The sequence below is a fragment of the Anas platyrhynchos genome, chromosome 15 (assembly GCF_047663525.1).
Source record: "Anas platyrhynchos isolate ZD024472 breed Pekin duck chromosome 15, IASCAAS_PekinDuck_T2T, whole genome shotgun sequence".
Lineage (NCBI taxonomy): Eukaryota > Metazoa > Chordata > Aves > Anseriformes > Anatidae > Anas > Anas platyrhynchos.
Window position 1 is genome coordinate 15561023 of NC_092601.1, and position 27808 is coordinate 15588830.

The 27808-nt window shown below is 39.2% G+C and overlaps 1 protein-coding gene across 4 annotated transcripts in view; it reads right to left on the reverse strand.

Moving 5' to 3' along the window:
- CARD11 (caspase recruitment domain family member 11) overlaps positions 1–24106 on the reverse strand; it is a 43991-nt gene extending 19885 nt beyond the window's left edge. The window contains exons 1-4 of one of the 4 annotated variants that reach the window (XM_005020113.6): positions 23836–24106; positions 2317–2529; positions 1543–1680; positions 591–916 (exon numbers count right to left, since the gene is read on the reverse strand). In XM_005020113.6, coding sequence (XP_005020170.3) covers positions 591–916; positions 1543–1680; positions 2317–2529; positions 23836–23848 — 690 coding nt within the window. In that variant the 5' untranslated portion in view covers positions 23849–24106. Of the gene's footprint in view, positions 1–590; positions 917–1542; positions 1681–2316; positions 2530–2926; positions 3075–11736; positions 11876–23472; positions 23543–23835 lie in introns of those variants that run through there. The other 3 variants (XM_072023715.1, XM_038187020.2, XM_038187019.2) reach the window with 3 other exon arrangements.
- Positions 24107–27808: the final 3702 nt, after the last annotated feature.

Below are 27808 nucleotides of genomic sequence, written 5' to 3' on the forward strand. Positions count from 1 at the left end.
AGTAGGAGCACTGAGCCTGATAAAAGGCAGCACCAAGGGAGGGGAACAAATGACTGTGTGAAAAAGCAAAGTGGCATAAAATGTCTAATCTCTTTGGTTCTAAAATAAACCTCAGTATCCATATCCACTGTGGGTTGTTGTTTACTCTGTCTCACCTGTGACACACACACAAGAATAAATTTTAGTGCACTTGAAATAATTCTGTTTTCTAAATGGCCCCAAGATATTTCAATATTCTATGTGAGACTTTTTCAGTAAAACACTGTAATGCAAACCTGGATAACTGCCTTAATACATTATTGAGCTTGAAAAGCTAAAATTATTATTCTAGCAAACAATTATGTTTTTAAAATTTTGCTTTTATGTATGTTATTTTCTCCTAATCCATTATAAGTATGTAAATTACCTGCCATTAATACACACCACTGCAGTAGGCATTTCTGTACAGTGGTGCCCCTAATCATCTGGATAAGCAAAGCGAATGAGAGCTCTACATCTCTCTACTGTCAGGGAAGGTCTCTTTTTGCCACATGCCACTGGCATCCTCCATTACTATTCCTGATTAAAGGTACCCAGAGCATTTCTCTCACCTCTAGCTGGAGGTCTCGGCTTCTTATCACAGCCATGCTCTTCTCGTCACTCAGCTGGGCATATCTCATGGCCAGATTGTAGTTCTCATCCTTCACCTTGACCAGCTCATCATTGTAGTTGTTCCTTTCCTCCTTCATCTTGTTGTATCTCTCCTGAAAGGTCAGCAGCTCTATCTTGTTCAGCTTTAGTTGTTTTCTCTCATCCTCCAATTGGCGAGATTTTGCCAAGAGTTCGTAGCGCTGCACATCTTTTGCCTTTACTTGCTGCTGAAGCTTAATGATCTCATTCATTAGGAAATGGGTAAGGCCTTCATGTCCCTCCTCCACTGAAATGTTTGAACAGTTTATCAACTTCTCTTAAAGTAACTTAAGTAGGATCAGCAAAACTGAATAAGAAATAAGTATCCCAAATTATGTACAGAGATGTAGCCTATGTACAAATACATACACATTTATATATCTAACTGGGAACGGTACAAGTATTACACAGCATACTATTACCAGAATCACAATATACATGCATACAGCTTTGCTTAGATAGAATATGAAGCCTTAAAATTTGTCTTGTTGCAGCTGAGCTGACATGTCTATAGAAATAGCACAAACATTGTAAAATGGATCTGTACAAATACAATTAATCCGAATCCTTCAGATTTTCTGCATGTGTCACTCATTCACGTAAATTAAGTCTGCTGTTCCAGTGCTTCTTCTCTTGAGACCTTTTGTAATGGCTGTCACTTCATTTGAAGCTCTACAGCCCCATTCATACAACTAGGATCTTCCTTTTCTTTGTACCTCACCTGTTGTTCTTTCCTTGTCCATTGAAAGGGACTGAAAAACTGCGCAATGCTACTAAAACACTAGCTTTTATTCGCACTTCTTGCCTAAAAGATCAAACACAGTCTTCAAGATAGCCCTCATTTCAATAGGCTTTGGGACTGATTTTACTCACCAACAATAGTGGAAAACCTCCTTGTGGGTTCCTTCCCCGTCACCAGTTTGTACAGCTCAGGGTAGTAAAACTCCAGACTCTCCAAGAAAACCACATAGCCCCTTTGGCCCTTGGTGTGAAGAATGTCCAGTAGCCGCCCTGAGAACAACCCACACGGAACAGACTGAGAGGTGACTTAACAGCACTATGAGTAGCATAAGCAAGCGGCGTATCCCTGAAGTCAAATCTCTTTAAGGTTTGTCTCTGACACAGCAATGCACTGTGGAAAATCTGGCTGATTAATTGAGTTCAGCTGAACTCATGAAGTAATGCCACACATTCTTTATGTTTGTGCTGATCGTTATTCTGAAGGTGTGCAAGCAAATTGGTCGCTGCAACAGGAATTTCAAAAGATGCCTTATTCAGTGCAGCTTTTACCAGGCAGTACTGAAATGCTAGGATGGCAGACCCTTCGGTGACAAATCACGAAGCACCACAAGACAGCTGAAAATCTACCCTTGGAATGGCAAGGGCTGCTGCTTGTGTTAAATGAAATATTTGCCAAGGCTGTGATGGGAACATGTACCCCACAAGCTCTGGTCTGCACAACACTGGCAAGAGTCATTGTTATCAAAATAACAGCAGCAGATTCCCCCTCTTCACATTAAACCTCCCATAAATGGGATATATGGTTTCCATTTGACAATCTGTAACTTGCTACGGGCTCCCTCTAGACTTAGCAAAGTAATACCATTCAAACAGGGATACAGATGTAGCCATTCATAAAATAATTACCTGCTCGGTTAATTTTGGAGGGCAGCATAAGCGAGTTAAGCACCTCATCTTCATCTTGCTCATCGATTACTTTACACTGCCGCAGGTAGGGGGTCAGTTTGGCAGGATTGATGTACCGGCTCAGCATGTGCCGGTTGCATTCCACGTTCTCCCACAAAGCTTCCTCCTCATCTTTCAGTGTCTCCAGGCAGTCATCCATCTCCGGCTCTCCTCCTTAACAAGGGAAACAATTGGCAAATGAACATCAAACAGGACAGTTTCTATCCTGTTTTTGTTTTGGTTTGTTTTGGTTTTGTGCTTCCATGTCATATAGAATGAGCTTAAAATCACTTCTGACTAATGCTGAGTCTGCCCTATATTGAAACTGTTTGAACTGAAGTGCAGCCTGTCCACAGCTCATCTGGAAAGTGACAGTTCAGACAAGAGCTATCTTGAGTCTATGAACTATTGAGTATTGCTCTCTGGTGATGAATCTGTAGCTCAGCTAACTCCATGAAGGTCTCCTGAAGTCAGAGAATCCCTCTTCATAATAGAAGCAATAGTAAAGGACGTGGTGCGATGCAAGAAAGGGTATGAACATACAAAGCTCAGAACAAAGACAAATACTCACTGCAGGAAGCTACAGCTTTCATTCTCATCTCCCCTGTTGCTCTCAGCTGTACTGATTTGAACATGCAACTTCCCTGCATATCTGTGACAAGCCAAATGATGAAAATAACTATACCTAAAGAAGAGTTAACTCATAGGCAAGTAGTTATGCATGCCTGCCTCCTGGAGCTGTGTGTGTACTGATGGACATGTGGGCACGAATGCCAGTACCCGTGAGTTCAGACCTTGCCTCTCTCTGCATGAGTGGATAGGTATGAGCATTGTATCACTGAAGCCTGAAAACGTTCTTGGCTCATGCAAAAGCTATCACATGATCTTTGAGTGCTTGCTAAGCAATTTCCTGCCAACTCCTAATTTGTAACCATCTCATTAGAGAAGGTTACAAGGCGGGCAACAAGGTGAAAAAAACTTGTAGTAAAGCTAAGTTAATAGTAAGGAAACTGTAAAAATCTTTCCCTCTTAAATTTGTGATAAATGTCAAGATCTCAAAAAAGTCTCATTTTTACATTCTTGCTTTTTCAAGATCTTGCAATCCAGGTGGCACATGGAAGTTAAGCTTCTGTTTCAGGAGTTATTTTAGCCTATAAGAGACCATGGTATAAGAAGAATGTGCAGTTCTTAGGTCATAAGAGTTGAGATCAGTGCTTTATGAGGCTTTGGTGGTAATCAGTAACTAAAGCAAGGTGTTTTTCTTGGACCAGAAAAGCTCTCTGCATTGTGTTATAATTTCCTCAGCTTCCAACTTTAGGAACTGCAAAGCATGATACATTACACTGAACGTCACTGGGCAGAACCAGCTATTATTCTGTATAGCCAGAGGCGATTAACTCCTCATTTTGGAAACTAAAAATGCAAGTGCTAATCTTTTAGATAATGTGTTTGTCAGTGTTCTATCATAATAAAATGCAAAATAGTCCTACAAAAACGCATGTTCCTTGCCTTGTTCTTTCAAATGTCTTCCCAAATTGTCCAGAATTCTAGGCTGGGGTTCAATGTCTCTATGAGAAAAAATTGAATGAGTTCCTCATATCATGGACAGGTTACGGGAGAAGTGCCAGAAGCTTTGCTGTTCTCTCTTGTACTCCAGTAGCTCTTGCAGAATTCTTTTCTTTGTAATTTCATATCCCAGGAACCATTTTTTAGCATTAGCTCTGCTGATTGCATGTAAATTTTACTACTCCACTGGCTGCTATTAAATGGGCCAGAAGAGACAGCCATCCTCAGAGGGCAGGGAAGACCACATTTGCTTGGTGGGATCTAGGATCATGGGGCCATGGCTGTCATTAGGAGAAAGTCTCTCTGAGACTATGAACTGCTTACAAGGTGGAATAAATTTTTACTGTGTACCAGCATTTGCATGTGGTAAAATTGACACTGGAGCAATTAACAGTATAAAGGTAAAACAACAGATAAAGCTATATAAAGTAGGTAGCAGTGGGAGGAATTCTGATGGTGAAACATAGCTTCATCTGAAATATTCATACATTCTCATGAACCTTACTGTCCACCAGTTGTTCTGGAAAAAAATGTATATTTAATTTCAAAGGTGAATTTAACAAACATTGTACATATAAAAAAAAAAAAATAAAATAATAAAAAAAAAAATCTGAATTCTGTGGAGAAGGCAATAAAGCAGAAGGTCACAGTATTTTAGTCATCTAGCCACAGCTACTGCATCTAAAAAAAACGTATGTTGCAGGCCCTTTGCTTTTTCAAAGCATTCCAGTAAGCTCACAGATGGACCTCAGAAGCACTTGCCTGAATTTTATAAAATGCAAAATATCTTGCAGTCTGCTGCACTGAACCAGAACTTATTACACTCTCTGTCAGCACTTCCCTTAGGACATTAGTAAGGGATTTCTTCATTAAATGATTCAAAGAAAAGTTCACTCATCAGCATAATTCTCAACATGAATACATTTTTTACATTACATTAAAAATACCTTTAACAAATAGTCCTTCATGTACGGGCATAACATATCTATACTGTTATTTTGAGGATATAACATTTAATGGGAAAGTAATAAATATATTGTACGAGTGGTTAAGAATTTTAAAAGCGCATTTCTGGTAGCAGACTTATTAAGCACAGCCTATTGTCAGGATCAAGCCCTTCGAAACAATGTTCAGTGGAGTAGTCCGTCATTGCCATGTAGCAATGAGAGAATCATCCTTTTGCTTTCTTCTTCATGTTTTCAAGATGGAAATACCCTACTAGAAGCACAGCTAAGCACTCTCCTAGTTCTCCATGCTGTTACTCACCCCCTTTGAGGGATTACTACTGCATAATGGGTAACACTCCTCTCCTTCCCAGAGCTTGGGTATTGCCTGTTGTGTTTCCTTGGCTAGACTGGTCTATGAGTATATAATCTTCACATAACTCCACTGTGTTTTGCAGCTTTTCCAGAGACAATGGAAACCAATAGCTGATACTAATAGAGCAGCCTTCATAGTAACCACTTAATATTTAGATTTAGCATATAACGTAATATTGAATAAGAAATAAAACGCTTATGATTAGATGAAATTTTATTATGCTGGTACAAAACCAGATGTGACAACTGAAACTCAGAAAGCTAATAAAGGTATTACATTAGTGGCTTTAATTGTAAAAGGAGATTTTCAACAGCACATGTATATTGCAGTCTTTTAAAGGATTTTATTCCCTGCCTCCTTCCTGTAATGACATTGCACAGAAGTTGTTTTTACTTATCAAATTAAAAATGACAGACTTAAAAAGTTTTAAACTGTGCAATCATTTCATCTGACCTTCATTATCACTATCTAGTTAGTTTCTGACTCCAGCACCTCTTGAGTTGTAACCTAACACATTCAGAAGTTGTGATATGTCAGAAATACTACAATGTCCATTACAAATCACAGGTGTGAAATCACAGACTTGGACTGACTTCAACAAACAGTAGCCAAAAAGAAATAAGAATTGCCACAGCAGTTAAAAAATTGCTCTCCTGCTGCTCCTTTCAGTAGTTAGTATACAACGTAGCTTTTAACTGCAGGAGATCTTAATCCAGTAATAATCTCAGCTAGTCCCATCTATTTCAAAGGTCTCTATAGATGCAGACAAATAAAAGAGAGAATCCCTTTTTTACACTGAAAGAAACGCTCTACTCCCCTCATCTCCTTTGCTCTCTCGGGGAATATTCTTCTCTTGGCTGTTACACACAAATGAATCTTTCTATGTGTTTGCTATTTTTTTGTTATATTTTTCAACTGAACAAATCACCTTGCAGTTAAAGCTGTTCTCTGTTCTCACCCAGACTCCACGCTTTCATACGTCAGTGACACTCTCCACTGATCAAGGGAATAAAGCCTCTAGGCTTCAGAACCAGGGGTTCTGTAAAGTGCTCTTCATCAAGGCACATCCTGAGGCTTCATTTTTGGGATTTAATTTCATGATGGTGCAAAAATTAACCCTTCAGCTCCTTAATTATTTGCATGCTCTTGCTGTGAATTCTTGACAGCCTGTCGATACTGAGAAACCACCATGTAGCAGACTGCAAATGAAGGCTTCAGCTAGCATTGCTGATTTCTTGATATGCCCTTCATGAAATACACACACACAAAAAGGGTATTGTACTCACGGTTAGGAGCAGGAGGAAGTTTGTTTTGGAAGGGTGAACTGTTCTTATGCTTGGGACTTCTGCATTTGTCACAGATGTTCACAGACTAACAGTATTTAAAAAGAAACCACCACGCAAAACGTGCAAATTAAAAGTTAATATAAACATAAGTTTGTTCATGTTAAATACTAAATATGTGCATATAAAAAAGAAAAGGATCACATATGAATTAGCACACTAAAGCAAAATACAATGATGCAAAAAGCTTTTAAAAACTATGTATATTATCCCCAACATTTTGAGGCTATTTGTATTACAGCTTTTTCTGTGCATATCTCTAGACTTCATGGAGTGATGCCCTTTCTCCCTCAAGTTTGTGTAGCAACTCATATGATATAAGCATAACAACAAGGAAATTTTCTCAAAAGCTGCTTGTATGGATAGATGTTGATTTGTATATCAGAGAACCACAAAACCACAAAGGGATTTAGTGCTATTTTTAATTTTAGAGGAAAGCCACAGTTTAAAGTGTGATAGGGAAGTTATATTCCTTTGCTTAGGGAGACAGGAGAGCTCTATTTACATCCTGGTTTTCTCAAATGCTCACTACCAGCAGTTTCCAATTATGCTAGCTGCAGTGCTGAATGTTCTACAGTACTGCAAACCATTTCTGAAAAGCTTAAACATTGATTAAGACAACAATTTGTTTGCTTACACTTTCAAGTTGCTTTCCATACAGGTGCCTAAATCTGGACTGCAAATGAGAGGAGACAAAGCCTTAACCCGCCTTTGAGAACCAGCACTTTATATTCTTTCTACCTCAGTGTCCACACCTGAAACTGAGGCTGGTAGCAAGTATTTCTGTGACAAGGTAGGACTCATTCAGTAGTGACTGCAAAGCACTTGGAACCACTAAGATGGGAAGGCCATAGAAAAACTTTTATTATTAGCACAGTTTTATTACTTCAGGTTTTGTAAGCCTTAGAATACTTTCTGAAGCAAACAACACTTGAAAAATAGGGCTGTATTTCTGTTTCAGGTCACTGTGGCTGGACATGGAAAGAACCACTTTGTATATAGCAGAGCTTCCTCTTTATATGAAAGATTCAGACAGCCCACAGACCGCCACGAACCCAATAAAACATAAAAGAGAAATATAGACTAAGTATACCAAAGTAGAATTCCAAAGTAGAAGAAGAGCAGGAAGCTTTAAACACAAAGTAGGATTATTTTAGCACAAATATTTTCTGTCCATTGAGTCAATCTTCCTGTTACATACAATGTATAAAAAAAAACAACAAAACCAAACCATTACTAGACATGCAAAGCTTCAGCAAGGTAAACCTGGATCTTCAGTGAAGCCAGATGATAGCCACAGTCATAAATATTACTTCCATTTTCTAAACAGGAGAGAGACAGAGATAACCCAAACAACCTGCCTAACTTGTTCAAGAGGCATATTCATATTGCATTTACAAACATAAGAGGGAAAGAAAATTCCCCTCATTTTCATAAGTATTATCTCAAAAACAACCAAATGAGAGAAAAAGAAATGAAGAATTCTATCACGTTGCTCCTTCAGTATCTCTGCTCTATGAAAAAATGAAAGCAATAGAATAAATCAGAGATTTGTCTCTAATCACTATTCTTCCCCTAACACAAGAGGACCAGAAGAATTAATGCTATAGGAATTCTCTTTAATTACCTCTTTCTTTGCCTTTAGTTACTCTACTAAGAATAGACCCACATAAAACTATCTCAGTGAAAAAGAAATGTGCACAGATAAAGCAAGGATCAATTATTAGTATTGTTAATACAGTAGAACCAATGGTTTGCTTATTATCACCTAAACCAGAAAACATTGTATACAACACACATCCTAGTTTTTCAGAACTGCAGGATAATATAGCTTAATACTCTAATAGTCCTTGCACTGAATTCCACACTTATTACATGTAGCTTTAGCCTGCTTTTGAAATTGCACACAAAAGGCTATAAAGTACCTATCACTTCCTGAAGGAAAAAAAACTGCATACTAAGAATGCTGTTTTGCCCAATGAAATCTTGTTGTGAGTCCTTAATCACTCCGACGTATTTATTAGGATCCTGTAATCATTGGGGCTTCATAAAAAGCACAGATCTATGCTTTACCACCTTGCTCTCTGGCTGGTGAGAATATCTAAAGCCTATGTCCTCCTCAGGTTTGCCAGCTTAGAACTTCACAGCTCTTATCATGTTATCACACAGGAAGGAAATGACTAATTTTGTCTCAATAGCAAACCAACAGCAGGTTGTGCTACCCTGAACATGCACGATCCAATCAGATTTGGTTGTAGAACATATATTACCAATAATAAACATCGAAAATGGAAAAATCCTCCTCTACAAATAGCTTAAAGAAATGTAGCAATTATGTTTTGACGACACTGTCATTTTTCTGTGTCACTATTTTCTACATACCATGAAGATGCTGTGTGCTAATTCTAGCACCCCCAGCAGCATACCTGCTAAGCACCACAGATAGAAGAATGAATTTATAAAAAGAGACAGAGGGTGGAGTCATCTCACCAACCTGGATAAGGCATCCAGTTTAACTTAGAAATCTAGTTTCTCTCTAATGAATGGAAAAGAAATCTGTCTGTTTAGAACTTCATCTCATAGACTTCTACCTTAGAACTTTGGTCCTATCTGCATCTAATTGTTGATTAGATTTCCTTTAGGGTCAACAGAGTGATTTGCCTCTTTAAATGTCGTTGTCTACGCTGGTCTTGGTATTGGTCTACTATGATCTTCCATATTTGTAAATAATCTGATGCTCAGATTTCAGAAACTATTAACACTAGCATTATTAAGTGGTAATATTTGTGAAAGTAAATGAGAATTGAGAGAGGTGAGCAATGACAAATGATGAAAAAAATCTGAGAAGACAGAAAGACAAGATTTAAGGATGAAAAATAGTGAGGACATGGGAAAATGAGACAAAAAGGGAACAGGAAAAAAAGAAAAAGAAATATAAAAAGGAAATCAACAGAATGAAAGTGAGGAGCAGAAGTGAGATAGAGATGAGAACAGGAAAAGCCTTTTTAAAGGCCAAAAGAAAGAATGTGGGGTGTAAAGCAAATGAAGGGACAAATAGGGAAGATCCTGCCACAAACCCTGATACATCAGAAATTGATGCTAGTTCTGAGCATGCAAATCAAGATAATGGCACAATAATTTAAATAAATAATTTACCACAGGGATTTAGTGCATCTATTTAAAAGGATTTGGAAAGTAACAGTGGAGAGCTGAAAGCCTGACATTTAATAAATGCTTTAATCTACACATTCTCCATGCTGTTATGCATGATGATGAGGACAACAGAAATCACTGTGCTAACGTAGTACAAATATGTTTATATGTCTGGCCTTTCTTTCTTGAGTGCAGCATTAACTACTGACATGAGCATTTCCTCTCAACTAATGTGTGCTAAAAGCAAAGATCTCAAGAAGAAGCTGTCATCCTCAGGCTGCCAAGAGCTCATGAGAATGCTGGTCTAAGAAATGCTTCAGAATTAGTTATTAGGTCTCAGGTTAATTTTTTCTTTGAGATTAACTCACTCTGTTTTTACAATTGATAATGAGATTTTCATTAGCTTAGGAGGAGGAGACACAATGTGGGGCAAGTAGGTAGTAGAGTGTAATTAGGAGAGCTCCTGCCATCATATCTGGAGTCTTGAATTCAAAACTCAAGTTAGCCCAACATGCAAATAGGGTTGATGATTGCAGGTAAGGTACCAGCGAATGTGTGCTCCCTGTACAACAAACAGTACATTCCTTGGTTCAGAGAGTGGGTGTTCCTAGGTAATTTGCATGCACTGAACTACATAACAATCTGGTTAGGACAATGATTCATATCATTGATACATATATCTGAAACTCACACAATTCTATCACAGATAGCCTAGTTCTCATCAGTGTTATTAACACTTCACTTCTATTAATATAATGAGTCACACAAAACAGGAAAATAGAAGTGTTGCTGTGCCACCCAAAACCGCTACTCATTCTGTTTATTAAAAGATTGCACTTTCTACAAACAGCTACATTACACAAGTTAAAACAATAACAAAAAACATTCAGAGAAGGACATTTTCCATGCAGTCAGATGATGATTCCATGTAGGTGGCATTCTCATCCCTAACCAGTCAAATGCTAATGCACAGCGCATCAGATGGGAGGACTGCACTCTAGTTTATCAGTCTCCAAATTCAGCAACAACTGCCAGTAAATGTGTAGGCCATTCTTACAACAGAAAAGGTTACGCTCCTGTCTTGAACACTGTCAGATAATCTCACCATAATTCACCATGGCCCAAGAAAGCTTGCAAAAAATACTTCATTCAGCAGGCTTTAGAACACTGTTCTGAATGAACAGAAAAATACAACAGAATCCTACACTGGGAGTCCCACTGTTAAGTTGGTCTAGGCAAAATAAACAAAATTCAAAGAACAGACAAATAAAAAACTGTCATAAGCCTTTATAAGGATCGACCTTAACAAACACTACTACTCCAAACACATGAAAAATAACCCCCATGCCAACTGCATACTGCATTATGACAGCAGCGCACATTTTGACTTACACACAGGATGAGAGTATGAATCACTTAACTATCTCAATGCACTATGCAAAGGTATAATAGGTCTGTACCTAGCTCTGTGAAGACATCCAATCTTGTTTAGCTCTTAATTGCTTAATATCTATTCTTTTTGATCAAACACTGTCTGGTCTCCTTGAGGTGATGATGGCAATCATTCACATGCATTTTGTTCATTTTATGTAAACGAAGAACTTGATGTAGATAGAACACAGGCATATATAATTTAAGCCACTTTGTAACCTCTTTAACTATTACTTTAAAACACTTGCAATTTTTAAAGAACAGAGAACTCTCTCGCACATGCTAGTTTGCTGCTTGAGGAACGCCATGCCCTACATAACAAGCACCTGTAGTTTTTGCACCTCTAAGCCCCTGGAAAAAGCAAGCTTCCCTTCTAGTCACAGACTGCCACTGAAATACTTCTTGATGCTCTGTCACCTGCCATTGACCAAATCCTCTGTCCTATTAAGCGTGCCTAAAGAACTTCTCAATCAGCCCAGCACAATATACACAGAAGAAAATTGGGTGCCATTTGACAAGAAAGTACACAAAAGATAACAAACAGCCCGGCCTAAGAACAGAACCTCACCAGGAATCAGAAGGAGCTCACTATTTTACAGCTGGAAATCAAAATTCCCCTTTCACGTGGAAATGGTTGTACTTCCTTTATGATCATATTTTTCCCAGTTCTGCTTCCTGGTCACCTCCTTTTCTTGCTCTGTGTCCTCTCCTTTCTTGTACTGGTGTAGCAGGACCGTGTCACGTAGCTCCGGAAACATACGCCCACCATCCTCTTTCTCAAACTCACTGTCTATATATAGCAGATAGAAAGGTGCTGGGGGCTGCCTGACTTCCCTTTTCTTCTGAACAGAGGTTGTGGGTGACTTTCAAATTTGTCAACATTGTAGAGGAAAGTCTTAGAGGAAGTGTTCTCAAAGCCACAGAGAGCTGTGAGCTCAGGATGGAGCAGGAGAGGCACTGCCTCATACAGACCCTTGTTTCCTGAAGATACTACAGCTGGGGGCAGCTAACAGCTCTGCATCATCAACAAAGCCTCACTGCAAGGCGTGCAGTTAAAAGCAGGAAAGCGACCTCTGGAAACTAGAGACAGTCCACTTTGCATCCTGCAGGAGGGCTCCTTTAAGTCACATCTATAGCAATTTTGAGCAAAAATAATCTGATTCCGTGCTTAATAGGATTGTACTTTATTTCTGTAAGTGGTAACCTCTCTGCGACCTTGTCTTGCTGTCTTGGGGAACAGAATACCAAATACTTAGCAATTCTGTAGTATTTTCTACTTCCAAAGCATTGCAAGGAGGAATTAAGTATCTTCTGTTGCTTTATCCAAAACTGAGACCATTGCTCTAACGATATAGAATAAAATGCTATAAAGCTTTGGTGTGGAAAGCTTATCCCAGAAGAATTAACTAACCATATGAAGACACTAAACTCTGTTCTCATCAAGAAACTCAGGGCAGTTCTGTTCATGGTCAACTTGTATTTTTGGAAAAGACTGAAGAAGCAAAGTACTAAAATAGCAAGATATCTGTCTCTCTCTTCACCTGAGTGTGGTTCTTCAGAATGAGTCAACATAAGAAGTATGAAGAAAAATCAGCATGAGGGACCATATTTTATTGAATTCTCTGCTGACTGTGGAAATAAATATTTGCGAAAATAGAAACTGTAAAGTGATGCAAGAATTACACTCCATCTGTGAGCATCCCAGTCTTTTAAGCATGGGCAGCTGCTGTAAAGCAGCATTTACGAGCAATATTACAAAAGCAAGATTTGCAGGATTATATTCACCCGAATCCTGATCTTTATGAGATGCTTCACAATACAAAGGGTGGTAAGGCATCACAATCAACTAAAAGTCAGTGGGAGCATTTTTTTTTCTCCCCATTCTCCTAATTTATGCCTCTAAGCATAACAATTCTTCACGTGCTATTTGCATTAACTGTACCTTGTAGCTTGAAGTATTGCAAGCTAACAACACTGCAGAAAAGCATTTGTTTTAAATGCAGTGTTGTGTGTGCATATGAAGTGAGGTTACATGCGACATGAGCACTAGTTAATGGCTCTGATTCCTGGGGGTTGATTTCCCCTATTTCTCATTCCCACTCAAGGGCACAACTTGTAATTAGGGTCAGATTTTCAAAGAGTGTAGATGGACTATAGGCATTAAAATAAATGGCCAGATCTTTGCAAGACTTGCCTCAGAGTGTGGGATAAGATAGTGTTATGAATCACAGAGCTGCTGAGTGCTAAGCACTTTTAAAAATCAGGGCTTTCTTACATGCTCAGGTTGAAGCTGAGCTCTTTCAAAAATCTTTTGTCAACTGCAGCATTCTTTGACTGCTAAAGTATTTGAAAAATGGGCCTTTAAATCTTTGTGAAATGCTAATTTCTACATTAATAAGAAACCTCTCTATATAGCACCTATAAATCTGGCCAACAGCAGTATTTAGGTAGCTCTGATTCCCCACTATTGTACAAACCACCCAGGAGTACGTGCTCCACGGGGAAGAGGGCTGACACTGTGTTGTCAGTGCTTACTCATGCTAATTCTGATCCTTCTGAATCCATGAAATACGTATTTTGCTAGTTAATAGATGGTGGTAAAAAGTACTGATAGATCAATCTCTTTTCAACATATCTCCACCTACAATTGAGATTTTAAGAATTAGATTAAATTTGAAGCCTTGAACCCTCTGAGACATGATAAAAGAAAAAAAGGTTCATTTCCACATGACTGTGAACTTCTATGAATACATGACTACATGACTATGGATTTCTATGAATATTTCTTCTAGGAGGAAAAAAAAGAAGTTATTTTTCTTATGCTCAAAAATTAATACAGTGTAGAAACAGTATGAGGTTTTAGATTAGATTCTCCTTCTATCATTATTTGCTCTATTTATCTTATTTTTTTTTCCAAAGCCGGTAAGTTCAGCCTTGCAGACTCTATACTGCTGACTCAGCTGACTGAGCCAAAACTCATAAAAATCTATTTTAAAAAGGTCCAATGATTTTATTTTCTAATCATAAATATGAAATTTAATTAGCATCTCATTGCTAACGAAGTCACCGTGGAAGGCGAGACTGAGGAATCAGGCACAGAGATGGAACCTCAAGCGTAAACCAAAACAATTGTTATGCAGGAGCTAGTTTAACTCCTGCTTTCCTTCACACAGGCTTCAGCTCTTCTAAGAACTGTGTGCTCTGTTCACAGGTTTTCTTCTTTGATGGCAAGGCCTTTCTATCGTCTATGGCAGAAATTATTCTAGCATGATATAGCATAAAACAAAATAATAAAATAACATCATACCAGGTTCTATTGGGATTAGAAACAGAAGCAAAGTAGAGCAACTTGGATCTGAATTCAAAATCCTGTTTTGTCATAAGATAAACAGGTCAATAAATGTTTCAAATCCTATAAAAGCAATACACTCATCACCTGAGAGAAGAACTCATATTATTCTCCAGGGTACTGCAAACATCAGAAAGATTAAAGGATTTTTTTATAAAAAAAAAAAAAAAAGCCCATGGAGAATTTAAAAAGCCTCTTTAAAAATGAAACTTGTCCAGCCTTTTTATTATTAGCATTCCTAGAAGAAATGTCCTAGACACCAACCAGCACTGCTGGCATTACTGGGTGAAATCCTGGCTATTGAGAGCTACTTCTGAAATCTTCTCTCTGCATTTTATGAGAGGACAAGAGCTCTTGATCTGTCTTTGTCCATCCTTGCCTGTATGACAGGGTTACCTGTGTGACATTTCCCTACCCAGCAACACAGATGGTTACTTGAGGGGAAGGAAAAAAGAGCCAGGGGTTCTTTTATTCCTGCTCCATGAGGTGCCTTGGTGAAGGAGCACAAAATGCAGAACATCACGGAAGAGAGAACTTGGTGAGAAGTGGGCAAGTACCGTGGGAGAGCTCTGAAAAGGCTGATGAACTGCAGTAACCACAGAACTGTACTTTCTCCTTATACTCACACTGAAATTGTTCATAGCAAATGAGTGTGGGAGGTAGTGTTTGCAGGACCTGTCCTGAGAGAAAGTAATCATTAATGATTCCTGGTTGCTGGTAAAGCTTTTGAAGTAGCTCTGGGTGTTTGCATGCCCTTTGGTTGCTCTCAAGTGACAGCCTTCCCTAGGGTAAAAAGGGCTTTACTAGTGCTGGCCATGGCTGCTTCTGGGTGGACAACTCTTTTATTCTTCTGTGTTCCCTGATGTGACTTGAAAGCTGGAAACATCCAAGAATGTGGTTGCAGCATCCTAAAAACTTACTGTCTTGCAGTTTGACAAAACCTGCAGCTCTTTCTTGTTCTCAGTAATGGAAAGCAGAGGTTATACATCAGGCAGTATTCAATAGAGGAAGGCAAGAGCAGTTCAGGGGCAATGAAGGTTTCTCAGATACTCTGACTAATTTTCTCTTGAGAATCACATAACCCTTTAAAAGCACTGCTCAGCCTTTAGGGCAGCCCCCAGTGAGTACAGCAGTATTTTCATACTGGTTGTAAAGACTGGTGGACGGACCGGTTAGATGATACTCATGTGTCTGCATTGCCAAAACCAAGTGCACTCCACTTCTGATGATCAGCCGCCCTGATATACCTCAAATATCTCCCTCCATCTCTCATCAAAGTGTCTCCTTGCAGAAGCGACAGTCTATATTCTGATGAAAAGCAGTAAAAAGCCGCCTTAAGAACTGTTTATTTTCTAGATCCTGTCTTCACCTTTTTCCTTGCATATTGCAGGAAAAATTATGGCTCTCAGAAAGTAAAAACACAGAGGAGAAGCATATACCTTGTTATGACATCCTGACCGCTTCTCTCCCACAGCATTGACCCTTTCTGTCCTAATAACCCTGCCTGCTTGGAACTGAGGAAGCTGTTAGAAGGAAGACTGGTGTAACAGGAATAGTGAAAACAGAGCTACCAAGGACAGAAAGGACTTTTCCGAAAATAAAATTCAGCAAAACTTTTAAATAAACACCTGGAAAGCTTTAATTATAGTGAGATGAAATCTGACTTCAGAAAGTAAAAAGCTACAAAGAATATCTGTTAAAAATAGAATTCTTCCTCTCGTTCTCACATAATTATTCACTTGGAATGGCCAACAAATACAACGTAAAAATGCTATCATCAGGATTGACTTCAGAAACACTGGGCATTTCTTAGCAATTGCAGTGATGAGGTGAGTGGTGGACGTGAGGTAAGCTGAGTGAGGACTCACTCAGGAAGTTGGTAACCTTTCTTGATGGGATCAGAAGCTGGCATTTGCAGCCACTGGTATCTCCACTGGAGTGCTGACATAAGTGTCGGTAAGTCACATTTATCTCAATTCAAATTTCTGGAATAACTCTTTACGTTTCTTTCTAATATTTATTATATCATTCACCCTAGCAAGGTAAAAAAGAATTAGACTTTCTCACTTCACAGTTTGAGGATCTGAGATGGATAATTCTAGTAAAACATGTTTTAAAGCATAAAAGAAGTTTAAAATAACCATATTCTCCTCTCAGATTTTTATATGCAAACTTTTAGCTCTCAGCCAAAAATGTTACCATACATTTTCAGGTCAGAAATGGTCCAGCTGATTGCTCATAACCCATATCCAGACAGAAGACTAACTCAATTCACTATGATTTTCTCTAGGTTGGTAGTGTGGGCTGCAGGCAGCTGCATGTGTCTTCTTGGGCTTGTGTCAGGCCAAACCCAGGGCAGAACAAATTTCTGGTTTGAGACTACTGAGTTCACTGCCTCCATGTGAGGGCAGGAGGAAGGTGGGAAGAAACCACTTCTAGACATGCAGAACGTAACACAGAATGCCAGGATGTGGCATTTCGCAGCCCACAGGGTCTGATGATCTCGTGTGGCTTTTTATACATGTTAAATGCAGGACCACAGAGAACCAATATTAGACCATGTTTGAAACACAGCACAACCACCTCCCCCCACTACAGTTGTATGCATTAAGCATTCTCCATGAGAGTGAAAGAAAATAATGCACAAGAATCCCCCAGATGAAAATACGACTTCCACGGTGAGGTACAGAAGACTTATTAAAGCACCACAGCCCATCTATGCCTTCCCTCTGATTTTTGATTTTTTCATTTGGTATGCTTTATGTATTGCTTCATTTCCTTCAGGATCAGTAGCAAACCAGAGGTGACAGATATCCTCAGCTCTGAGGTGTGCTGTGCAGGGAGAAGTTTGTTAGCTGTTTTCACTCACCTGATGAAACTACCGTATATGGATGATAACGAGAATCAGAGAGGAAGAGGAAAGGACATATAAAACAACATAAGTGAGGCAAGTCAGACAAAAGCATCAGACTGAAGGTAGAGAGGACTTGGGATGTCCAATGAAGACCAAGATAACAGCAACTAACCACCCTCCACCTTTTTGCATGTTCTTCCTTCAAAGTTTTGAATGTTCAAAGGACCTTTACTATACTTATCCCTTTATACAGAGACTGCACTTAGATATGGGATGATCACATTAGCTGTTTAATGGGTTTGCATCCAATATTTCTAATACTATCCTGCTAAAATAGTTTTGGATTTATGCACAATTATCTTATAATGATGCAATTGCAATGAGTTTGCATTTTTCCACATTGTAGAAGTTCTAAAAGGTATCAGAGCTTGTCATTAAACTCTCAGCCTTCAAAAAGTGGCATTCAAATCCTGACCATCTCTGCCTTACACCTAGCATTTTCCAATTGTTCTCTGTAGGTGAAAAAGTTCATTCCGTCCTGATACTGTATTCTCATACAGCTTCTAAAGTAACTATTGAGCCAGACACTACTCTCCCAGGTGTGCAACCCCAGTTGTTCAGTGATTCAGTGAAGGTGTTACTGTCAATAGCACTTACTCCAGCAAAGCAGACTGATATTGCTCTCACTATGGATACGGGCAAGTCACAAAAACATCATTCTGTTTTGTAACACTCCATAAGAAAATGCCCAAGTATCATTTTTCCTTCAAACCATTGAATTTCAGATTAAAAAGAAACTGACTCAGTGTTTCCAGCCTTACAGGAAATGTAATACTCCTTCACTTTTTTTTTTTTTTTTTTTTTCTTTCTAAAAAATAAAGCAGAAGAAAAACACACTCCTTTCTGACCTAAGACAGAAGTTTAGGTATATATTTTTTTCATACTGCATTCATAGCTTTCATGGCTTAAATTGCAAAAATGAGCGAATAAAAGACAGAAGGAAATTAAACCTTCTACAATAAAACATGTTAGTCTTGGATCTTCCTGAAAAATACATAACTGAAAATACTGGAAGGATGCAACATGTCAAAAATATTCTTAAACTAATCAATATTGAGACTTACTCTGTCCTGTTTTGGCAGGAACTGTGAAGGGAAACTACCAGAGCAGTAGCAGAGATTATTTAACCTCCTCTTCCCACTCCCCCCTCCGACCCGAGAAAATCAGCTCTGCAATAGTAAAGAAGACATGAAAGTTTATGAAATTTTCAATTTTCCTTCAGTGCAAGGTATTAGTGAAATGAGTTTAATGATCTCACCAACTACTTCATTATAAACTACGAAAAATGTACAGAATTGCAACTATCTTCACAAAAAGCCAAGAAATAGAGATGCAGGCAGTAGCTGCTGGATAGACCCCACACCTTGTTCTTGTAAAAGACCGTAGGCACCAGTCTTTGCATGGAGATGACCAATGCAAAACCGCCATGGCTTCATTCAACAGGCCAGTATGGTTAGTGAATTCTAAACATCCCTGCTAGTTTAACTGAGATGTTAAAAGCCAAAAGCCTCAGACTGATCTTATGTCATATTCTCAGTTGATGATTAAGAAGAAAAGACTCAATCACCATTTGCACTGCAGTTTGGAAATTAGGTGTATTTAGTGCTAGCTTTAGAAAAAGAATTGAAACAACTTTCAGGTGTTTTCCCAGTTCTCTCAGGATTCAGAATTCATAGAGGAAAACATCTGAAGGGAAAAATCTTTTGCCTTTTAATGGTGTTTAAAACTTTGGAGGAACTTGGTTTTGTGCTCAAATATATTAAATGTGTGTAACAACCTATTAAGCATGCTCACTGATTTCAAGTAGGTAGCTTAGAAATGTTTATACACATACAGAGCCATAAGAAATGAAGTGGAAACAACCTATTAACTGCTATTGACAACCATATATGTCCTGCTTGCATACAGTGTTGTCTGCATTCATATGGAAAAAAAAAAAAAGGATCTCATTTTAGACAGAAAGCCTACATTAAAGTTTCAGTGCCTCAGTTACAACCTGCTGAAAATTTGCCAGCAGACATCCAGCACTGAGGGGGCTGGCGGGGATCCTTTCACGGGTTGCAATGAAGATGTATTCCTCCCCTGAACTACAATGAACAGGGCAGACTTATCAGGCTTGAGCAAACAACAAGTATCTTTGTGTAAGGCCAAACTGGCCTCAGGGACCAGAACAAAAATATCTGTTAATACCACACCAGTGCTACTTTATACAGACAGATTCACCAAGGCAACAATTACTAGCAATAATATCACATACACAGCTGTATATACATTTACCCTTTTGACGAAACCAGAGTGTTACAGCATTTACTTTGACATTTCTGATAGATTTCCAGTGAGATTTGACAAATTCTTCTTTCCTGTTGAGTTGCTAAACAGATTCACTGAAGTAAACAGCATTAGAAAGTAAAGCTCCATCCAGCACTGAAGATCAAATAGGTTTTGTGGGACTAATGTAACAAGAATATTCTCTTCACTACACATTCACCAGTGGTAGCAGACTATGTACAACACATGATCAGCTTCTGGTGCTGTTGGTAATACATTTCCATGAGCTGTGAAAAAAACCTTGTGTTTGCCTTTTGTATAAAAGAGCACAAAGGCCTTACCAACTGGTAAATTTTTAAACACCCCTCCTGTACATCAATGAGCATGTGAGAATTCATGATACTCACAAACTAGAGCCCAACTACTTGGCGGAAGAGTATGAAGGAAGAAAGGTACCCAAAATAAAGTTCAGAGAAGACATTTATGTTTAAAGTCAGTGTGCAAACCTTCAGGCAGGGAGCAATCCACTGCTGCCCATGGCTGAGACACAGCATGTCTGGGTGTATGGCAGATTGGCCGTTCTGTCAAATCGCACTTTAAACAGATTAGCACTGTATTCTCCTTTTGCCTGAGAGGAGCAAAAGTGAGAGGGTAATATAGGGAGAGAATACTGACTGAAGAAGTAGAGAGAAAGAGCCTTTTATTACTTGTTGGATGTGTGCCACAGAGACCAATTATATACTTTTGACATCAACCATTATAATTCCAGAGTCCTTGAACAAATCACAAGCAGAAAGGTTACCTTCCTGAAAATGTTCATTGCCATTAAATAACTGACCCTGACTAGAGGGTGAAGGCAGCACTTAAGTGAGAGTTTGGGGGAAGAGAGGAGATGGAGAATCTTATTATACATACACCTGAGAAAACCCCATCATTTGTTCTGAAAAGGGAATTGCAGATTCACTGCAGATACTCTATTCTCAGCAAAGCGGACAGCATTCTGAGAATGCAAATCCTACAGACAGCAGTGATAAACAGCCAAAGCAAAAATCATATCTCACTGATACCAGTGGCAGAACTCCACTAAACTTGGTGAGGGTTAGAGCTTTACCCTCCAGTTTGAAAGCCACAAGACCTGAACCCATATTCCTTACTCTTTTATGGTTTAGATCACTGTGGGGGTTACTTAAAAAGAAAGCTATCACAGGTCAAATTCCACCACCTGTTACACAATGACCACATCTAAGTGAAACTTTTGTTTCCCATGAAACATGCACTTCAGTACCAAAGAGAATTGAGACACCTGATAAGTGGATAGCTTGTTCTCTTTCAATAATATAGACATAATATTGGGAGAAATAAAGCTCTTTATACGCTTCATCCTCTGTGAGTCATCATGCCACATAACTCATTAAAAATTTGACTAAGTGACAGTATAAAACTAAATCATTTGGTATAGTACATTCAGATTTCTTTCGCATATCCCAGTAATTTGGGATGCATCCTTTTAGAGAAGGTTCAAGTTGCTTTTAATTTTAAGAGGTAAAACTGCATTCAAATGGTTCTCTTCTCACCCATGCTGAAATTTTACTTTACTCTTAGTTCAGAGTTAAATATAAATGGAAGTAACTATTTGCGTAAGAATGAGGAGTCCAACATGTGATTCTGAATGTCTGTTCCAGAGGTGCCCCTCCCAATACAGCAATTTGCTGGGTGGGTGGAAAGATTCCATGCTCTTCCCAGCTGAAATTTCACTCCTGCCAGGTATATGACTAAAGAAACTAGAAAAAAATATTGAATTCTAGCTCCACATTCCCTTGTATCTGTCAACCCAATTTTGACAATGTCCATTTAAATTCAACCCACAGCAAACCATGATGATGAGGGACGATGGTGAGAGGGAAGGGATAAGGGGCGAAATGTTGTCTCAGCCAATTTATTTCTGGGAGATATCAAGGCGTCACAAGAAGAATTAGTACTGGGGGCATAGGATACCAAAAACATAAAGCACAAAATCATCATGCAAGTTTTGCAGAATGACTAAAAGGAACACCAGAACATTTCATGTCACAAGACAAGTTGTAACAGAGTAAGGACTCATAATAAAATTGTTCGAATAAAACTAACATCTCTTATTTTATTATTCTAGGCTTTTGGACTTCTCATCAGATCCAAAAGACAAAGATATTTTAATGTACCTGCTTCAGTATTCAGAAGAGAATGCTCACAGCTCAAAGGCCACAGTTTGCTAGCTCTGAATCAAAAAGGATATATTATAATTGCAAACATAGTTTAAGCTTCTTTCACTTATAAGGAGATAGACAATTTGAGAGAGAAGGGTAGATTGTTAAGAGAATTCTCTCACATAATAATTCTCTTATTAATTCAGCTGAGTTTAATATGTGATCCTTATTCAGTCCCCAAAAGCCCAAACCAGAACATCCCTAGAAATAAATCTCCAGTCTCAATAGCCCTGCTTAAGAAGGTGAGGCTAAAAAGCTTCATCAAAAAAATTACTGCTTTGTCATATCTGGTTCAAAGCTTATAAACTTAAATACACAATAATAGCAGATACTACCCTTGGATGCAGTTTTAACCATATCTGATCCTGGCAACTTCTGGTATTTAAAAAATGAGCTGTCTCCAAATCCTTGGAGCAAAGTTACTCCCACTACAGCATTACAGCAAGGAACCTCTCTCTACCCCTGAGATTTGAAATCCTGTGGGATTCAATGGGGCATAAACTACCTTAGTGTCAGATCAGGAGTTCTGTATCTAAGAGCTTTACAAAGCTCTTGCTCTGCTCTAGCCTGCATATGCTGTAAAGGAAAGAGGAGTTGAGAAACTGCAAAAAGTCCTCCAGTTCCTCTACAAGTATGTGGGGAGATGCCAAGGCAGCAGAGTAAGACCATCTGCTTCAGTGGCTCCTCCCATCATAAATGTAACATCGAGATTAAAACAGATAGAAAAATCTAATGGAGGGTTGGGGTAAAAAGAGTGGGATGATATAAAGAGCAGGGATAGAAAAAACAACGTCAGGGAAGGCTGTATTTGTGAGTAGAAAGGAAGCTATGGTGTGTTATAGGCGTTAGAAAATTCTGTTGTGAGAGAGAAGGAAACAGAGACAGGATGACAGTGGTTATTTGTTGTGAATCTCTAAGTATGAGTCTGAGAATTGGAGGGAAGCTACTTAAGAATAAAAGTCTGCTACTTTGTGATGCATCTCCAAAACTGCAAATATGCAAATCGTGAATATGTATGTGAGCAAAGGGGCAGATATAAAAGCAGCATATGTGTACAAGGACAGTCCAGTGGAGAGGCAACACCATGGTGTGTGCAAAATCAACTTTGCAGGGCTGCAGTGTATGCTGTGTGCATGAGAAAGAGGATGGAGCAGGAAGGAGGAGTGCATGTGAGAAGCAACAGGAAAGGGGAACACAAGACAGAGAAGGAAATCACAGAGGGGAAGGAGAGAAAGACTGAAAACATGGGGGAGGATGTACAGTCTGTTGCACAGACAAGAAAAAGAAGGTGGAGAGAAGAGAAAGAAAGGAACAAGGGGAACATTTGTCACACACAAAAAATATGCTTGATGAAAAACAGGCATAAGAAGATGGTGAAAAAGATAGTAAGAGATCCACTAGTGTTGAGTAAATAAAGGAAGTGAGAAGAACTAATTAAAAAAAAAAAAAAAGATTGTATGATTTTATTAGTTAATAGAAAGCATAAATCCCCAATGAAAGGATTTTAAAAAAAGCTAGGGCTCAACATACTACAAATAGAAGCAGAAATTCCCTGGAGACCAGTGCTGACAATCAGTCCTTTCATCTCCCCCCGCTAGGCCTCCATTTCAATCCTCCTTCCCAGCGCACACTTCTTGAAGAAGATGTTTTCACCTCCAGCTACCACCTGTTTACCTCGCAGAAACCTCAGCTCTGTGTACCTGCGCATGCAGAGTACAGTTAGACCTGCTGAGGGCAAGGAAGGCACGAATGCAATCATTCTCAAAGAAACACGCTCTTGAAAATGAACACAAAAAAGAGGTGAAAGGTGAAAGTGGAACTCGTAGTGATTAGAGTCAAACGCCGTCCTAGCCAGCAGTGAGGTGGAGCTGATCTGACAGCTGCTTTCCTTACCTTGGGTGCTCATGAGTGACCAGGCTGTCTTGCTGCAGCTGCCGCAGGCTGAGAGTCCCTATGTTGCCTCCATGCAATTGCCACCGTCTCTCCAGGAGTCCTGGAGAGGTTATTTGTGCTCTGCAGCTGTTAAAAAGTAAAGGAAACACAAGGAGCAAAACACTCCCTGGCCCCAAATGTGCCGAAAGTTTATGGAGAATCAGGAATAAAGGAAGCAAGTGCACCGGTGTCAGAATGAGCAAAGAGCGACACAGAAAGTGAGAAAAAGTGTGTCAGAGGCTGGGAGGGGCGGAGGAGGAAAATGCAAAGATCTGACAGGAAACTAGACTATAAATCTGCCTAGGGTTTAAAAAAAACATATTTCTGCTCCCCAGTGATACAGCCTGTTTGCAAATGAGTCTGCACACAGGTGACAGCAGAGCCCTGAAGTACCACTGTAAGCAAATACAGAGACACTCTGCCCCTTCCCCAGGAAGAGCAGTGGGCAGAGCAGGCAGCAGCGCAATCACAAACAACTGGCTCAGATAGAAAAAGCAGATTGTCTTCGCTGCCTCACTTCTAGTTTCCTGGACTTTTAGGGCATGTTTCCCCGTGCAAAAGGGGACATGCTGAATGCCAGCCTTACTGGTGCTGTGCCTCTCTGAGCACAAAGCAGCAGCTTTTGCTTCTCAGTACACACGCTGGCTAGAAAGCAGGCAAGAAAGAAAAAGAGAAAGGAAGGACTGAACAGAAGAGAGTTTCAAGAAAAACAGTTCCATGCAGAAGTTCAGTGGTTTCCCAAGGTTTCAAAGGGTTTTCAAGAAAACATCTATTTAATTAACAGCTACTGTCACTAAAAGGGTAGTCAATGAAATTTCATGCAAGTATTAGAATATTGTAGAGTTGAATGGTACTTAAAAACAACATATTTTCCAAAGGAAGTCTCTGCTGACATAAATAAGCTGCAGGACCTTGAATAGCTTTAATGTTGGACTCTGGGCTCAAGGCCACACATGGGCAAATTTAACAACTGGTGGGTCTCACTGAGGACATTTATGGGCTGGGAGGTTTCTTCCACAGTCAAGCCAACAAGAACAAAGCAAACCAGTCCTGTTCTAGTCCTGGGGGACCAGGACACACCACTGCTGCAAGTAACCGTCCTTCAGTGCTGCTATGTTCTTCAGGGATCCTTAGCCTGCATCACTCGCATGATGTGCCTGCCACTCTTGCTGACTCTTGTTCTGCAATTGCCTATTCAACCTCCAGGGGTAAAACAGGGCACAAATAATGCTCTACTCCCAGCCGTTACCTAGGCTTTGCCCTTTGTACTGGATGGATGCACTCATTGGAAGTCAGCAATAAGTGAAGACTCATTGGAGTCAGCAATAGGAAAGTAATGGAGTGAGAGACAGAGAAAGGAAAAGTAGTTGTTAGACTAAAGGAAAACAATGAATGGAAAGAAAGTACAGTGGAAAAAAACTATCAAATGATATAACAGCGTCAAAGGATACAGCAGTGACAAAGAAAACAGAATGAAGGAAGTGAGATGATAAACTGAAAAGAAGAAATGTAAGGGAGACAATATATGGCTCAAAGTGTCATTACAGTAACACTCAAAAGTGTTCTTATCAAACTGAAAACCTCAGCCCTGTGAAAGCTGGGAGGGAGCAAAATATATTCTAGACAGCAAAATGCGTGGGGCAGCTCTGCTCTAATTCTGCCTTATCATCCTTCTGATTTCATGTGTTTGTAGCCAGACCAATAGGAGCCTAAGTTTAGCCATAAGGATGAAAGGGATTCTGGAAGAGATTCCAGTTCTCTAAATCAAGAACTCAAAGACTGGGGAAGGCAGGAATTTTTCTCCCCCACTGGGCAACAGTAGAACATGCTATCTCCCTTAATATATATATATATATTTTCCAGTGAGGACTATACTGTAATGTGTTACTGATGTTCTTGTGCAACTTTATCAAAATTCACCTTTAAATAAATAGCAAGCTGCATGTGACAAGGTGCAGGAAAGCTTTGTGCTTTGAGCAACCAAAATCTATCCATGTGACAACTGCATGGACGATGTTCTGCAGTTTTTGACATGACCAGCACAACTAGGAGAAAGCCATAGATACTTTGGAGAAATACTGCTATACAAATTGTGGCCTACCATTATTCTATCAAAAGACTAATAAGTTACTTCTGATCCAAACTTTCGACTGCTTTCATAGAGGAAGCCGATTTGTGCATGCAACAGAGGAACCATTTTCAGCACAACCAGAGAAATTAACTCTGCTGACAAGCAGGCTTTGTGGCTTCACTTCAATTTAAAAAACACAGGTCTTCCACATGCAGTTCCTAACCTGAAAATAAAAACTTGACAGAATTCTTGTTAAAACTTACCAAGTCTTGTTACAGGTTTCTCCTCCTGTCCTTGATTTCTTCAGCAAATTGGGTATCAGACAGTAGACTACGAAAGTGCCCTCCTGAGTAAAGCAGTGTTAGATACCATTTGTTCCTGTTCCTGCTTCTGTTCTGCTTAATGTTGTAGACTACAAACAGCTTTCAAAAGGTACAGTAATTGTTTTAAAGATCCCACATTTCCCTGGGCCTAAAGTGAAGCCCTAGAGATGAAGCAATTACCCAGTAAAGCCTGAGCAGCTTAAAGGAGTCTATCACTGAAATCTGAAGAATGCAAAATTCTCCTAATCATAAAGGCTTTACTGGTAAATTGAGATTAGTCAAGTAGGATCTAGTTATCAATCATAAAACTACCCATAACTGAGTATGAACCGTCTCTCATAAGAATTTCAAATCTTAATTCCAGTTTTCAGTTTTTAAAAAAATATTCTCTAACTATAAATATATTATGGCTGAGGTTACAGTTCTTTGAAAAGCCAGTAGACTGAGGTGATATATTTCACACAATGCAAGTGCAGAAAATAATTATAGTCTGTTAGGCAACTAGAAAATTCAAGAAAATGCTGATGTTCCACCTAAGATACAGGTATATCTAATTCTGCATGATCTGAGCCTTAATGGTAAACCTGAATAATGAGGATCTTAAGCTTTTTGATAATACTGTACCTTCCCTTCCTCCAGGCTTTTACTTTAGTGTCCTTGCATAAAACCAGCAACATTTCAAGGTTATCCTATGCCTTCTATTAGTGCCATCAGACAGTGAAGATGACTTGGCATCTGAGAGGTTTCTCTACATTGTTGCCAGCCTCCAAAGTATTTTGCTCATAGAAACTTTCACATGATAACGCTGTTGTCAGAGCCTGCAGGGAAAGCTTCTCCTTCTGTCTGTGCCACAGGAATTGTGCAAAATGTGTTTATCCAGGGGAAGATTCTCTGCATGCAGCTTGACTTCCTACAGAATGCCTTTTTACTGAGTTGATTCATCAGCACTCAGGAGGGCAGGCCGTAACTCAGAAAGAAAGCTGCTGGATATCTTTAAGTAGTTGCAGAATGGAAAGCTAAAAATAAATAAATTTAAAAAAAAAAATCAGCATTTGGAAGCAGAGAAATACTAAACTGTCCACCTCTTAATCTGCTGTTCTTCTTCTATTCCCTTCGTCTCCCAAGAGAGCCATCCCAGCCCATGAGGAGACTGCCCTTGACTCCTTATCAGCGTAATAGTCCTGAAAATCCCTGGGTACCAGAAAAGCATTTTACAAACTAGTGATCTGAGAATTAATATATTGCATTTCTCCTGCATGTCTTAGCTCAGTAGCACCGTATATATTGTTAACACAACCCCTCCAACTCTTTAGAGCAAAGAAACAGAAGTATTAAATATTTTCCACATTTTACATATTTTATATTATCAGCCTTGCTCAACTGTCCTTAGAGACTATCACTCTTACTTAGAGATGCTCATAATTTATCACTTCTCTCTGGAGATCTGACTTCCAGAACAGAAGTATTTCCCTATTCAATTCACCAGCCTGTGGATAAGCAGCTGTTAGTGTTCATCTGCCTTTTCTAGACATTAACATCA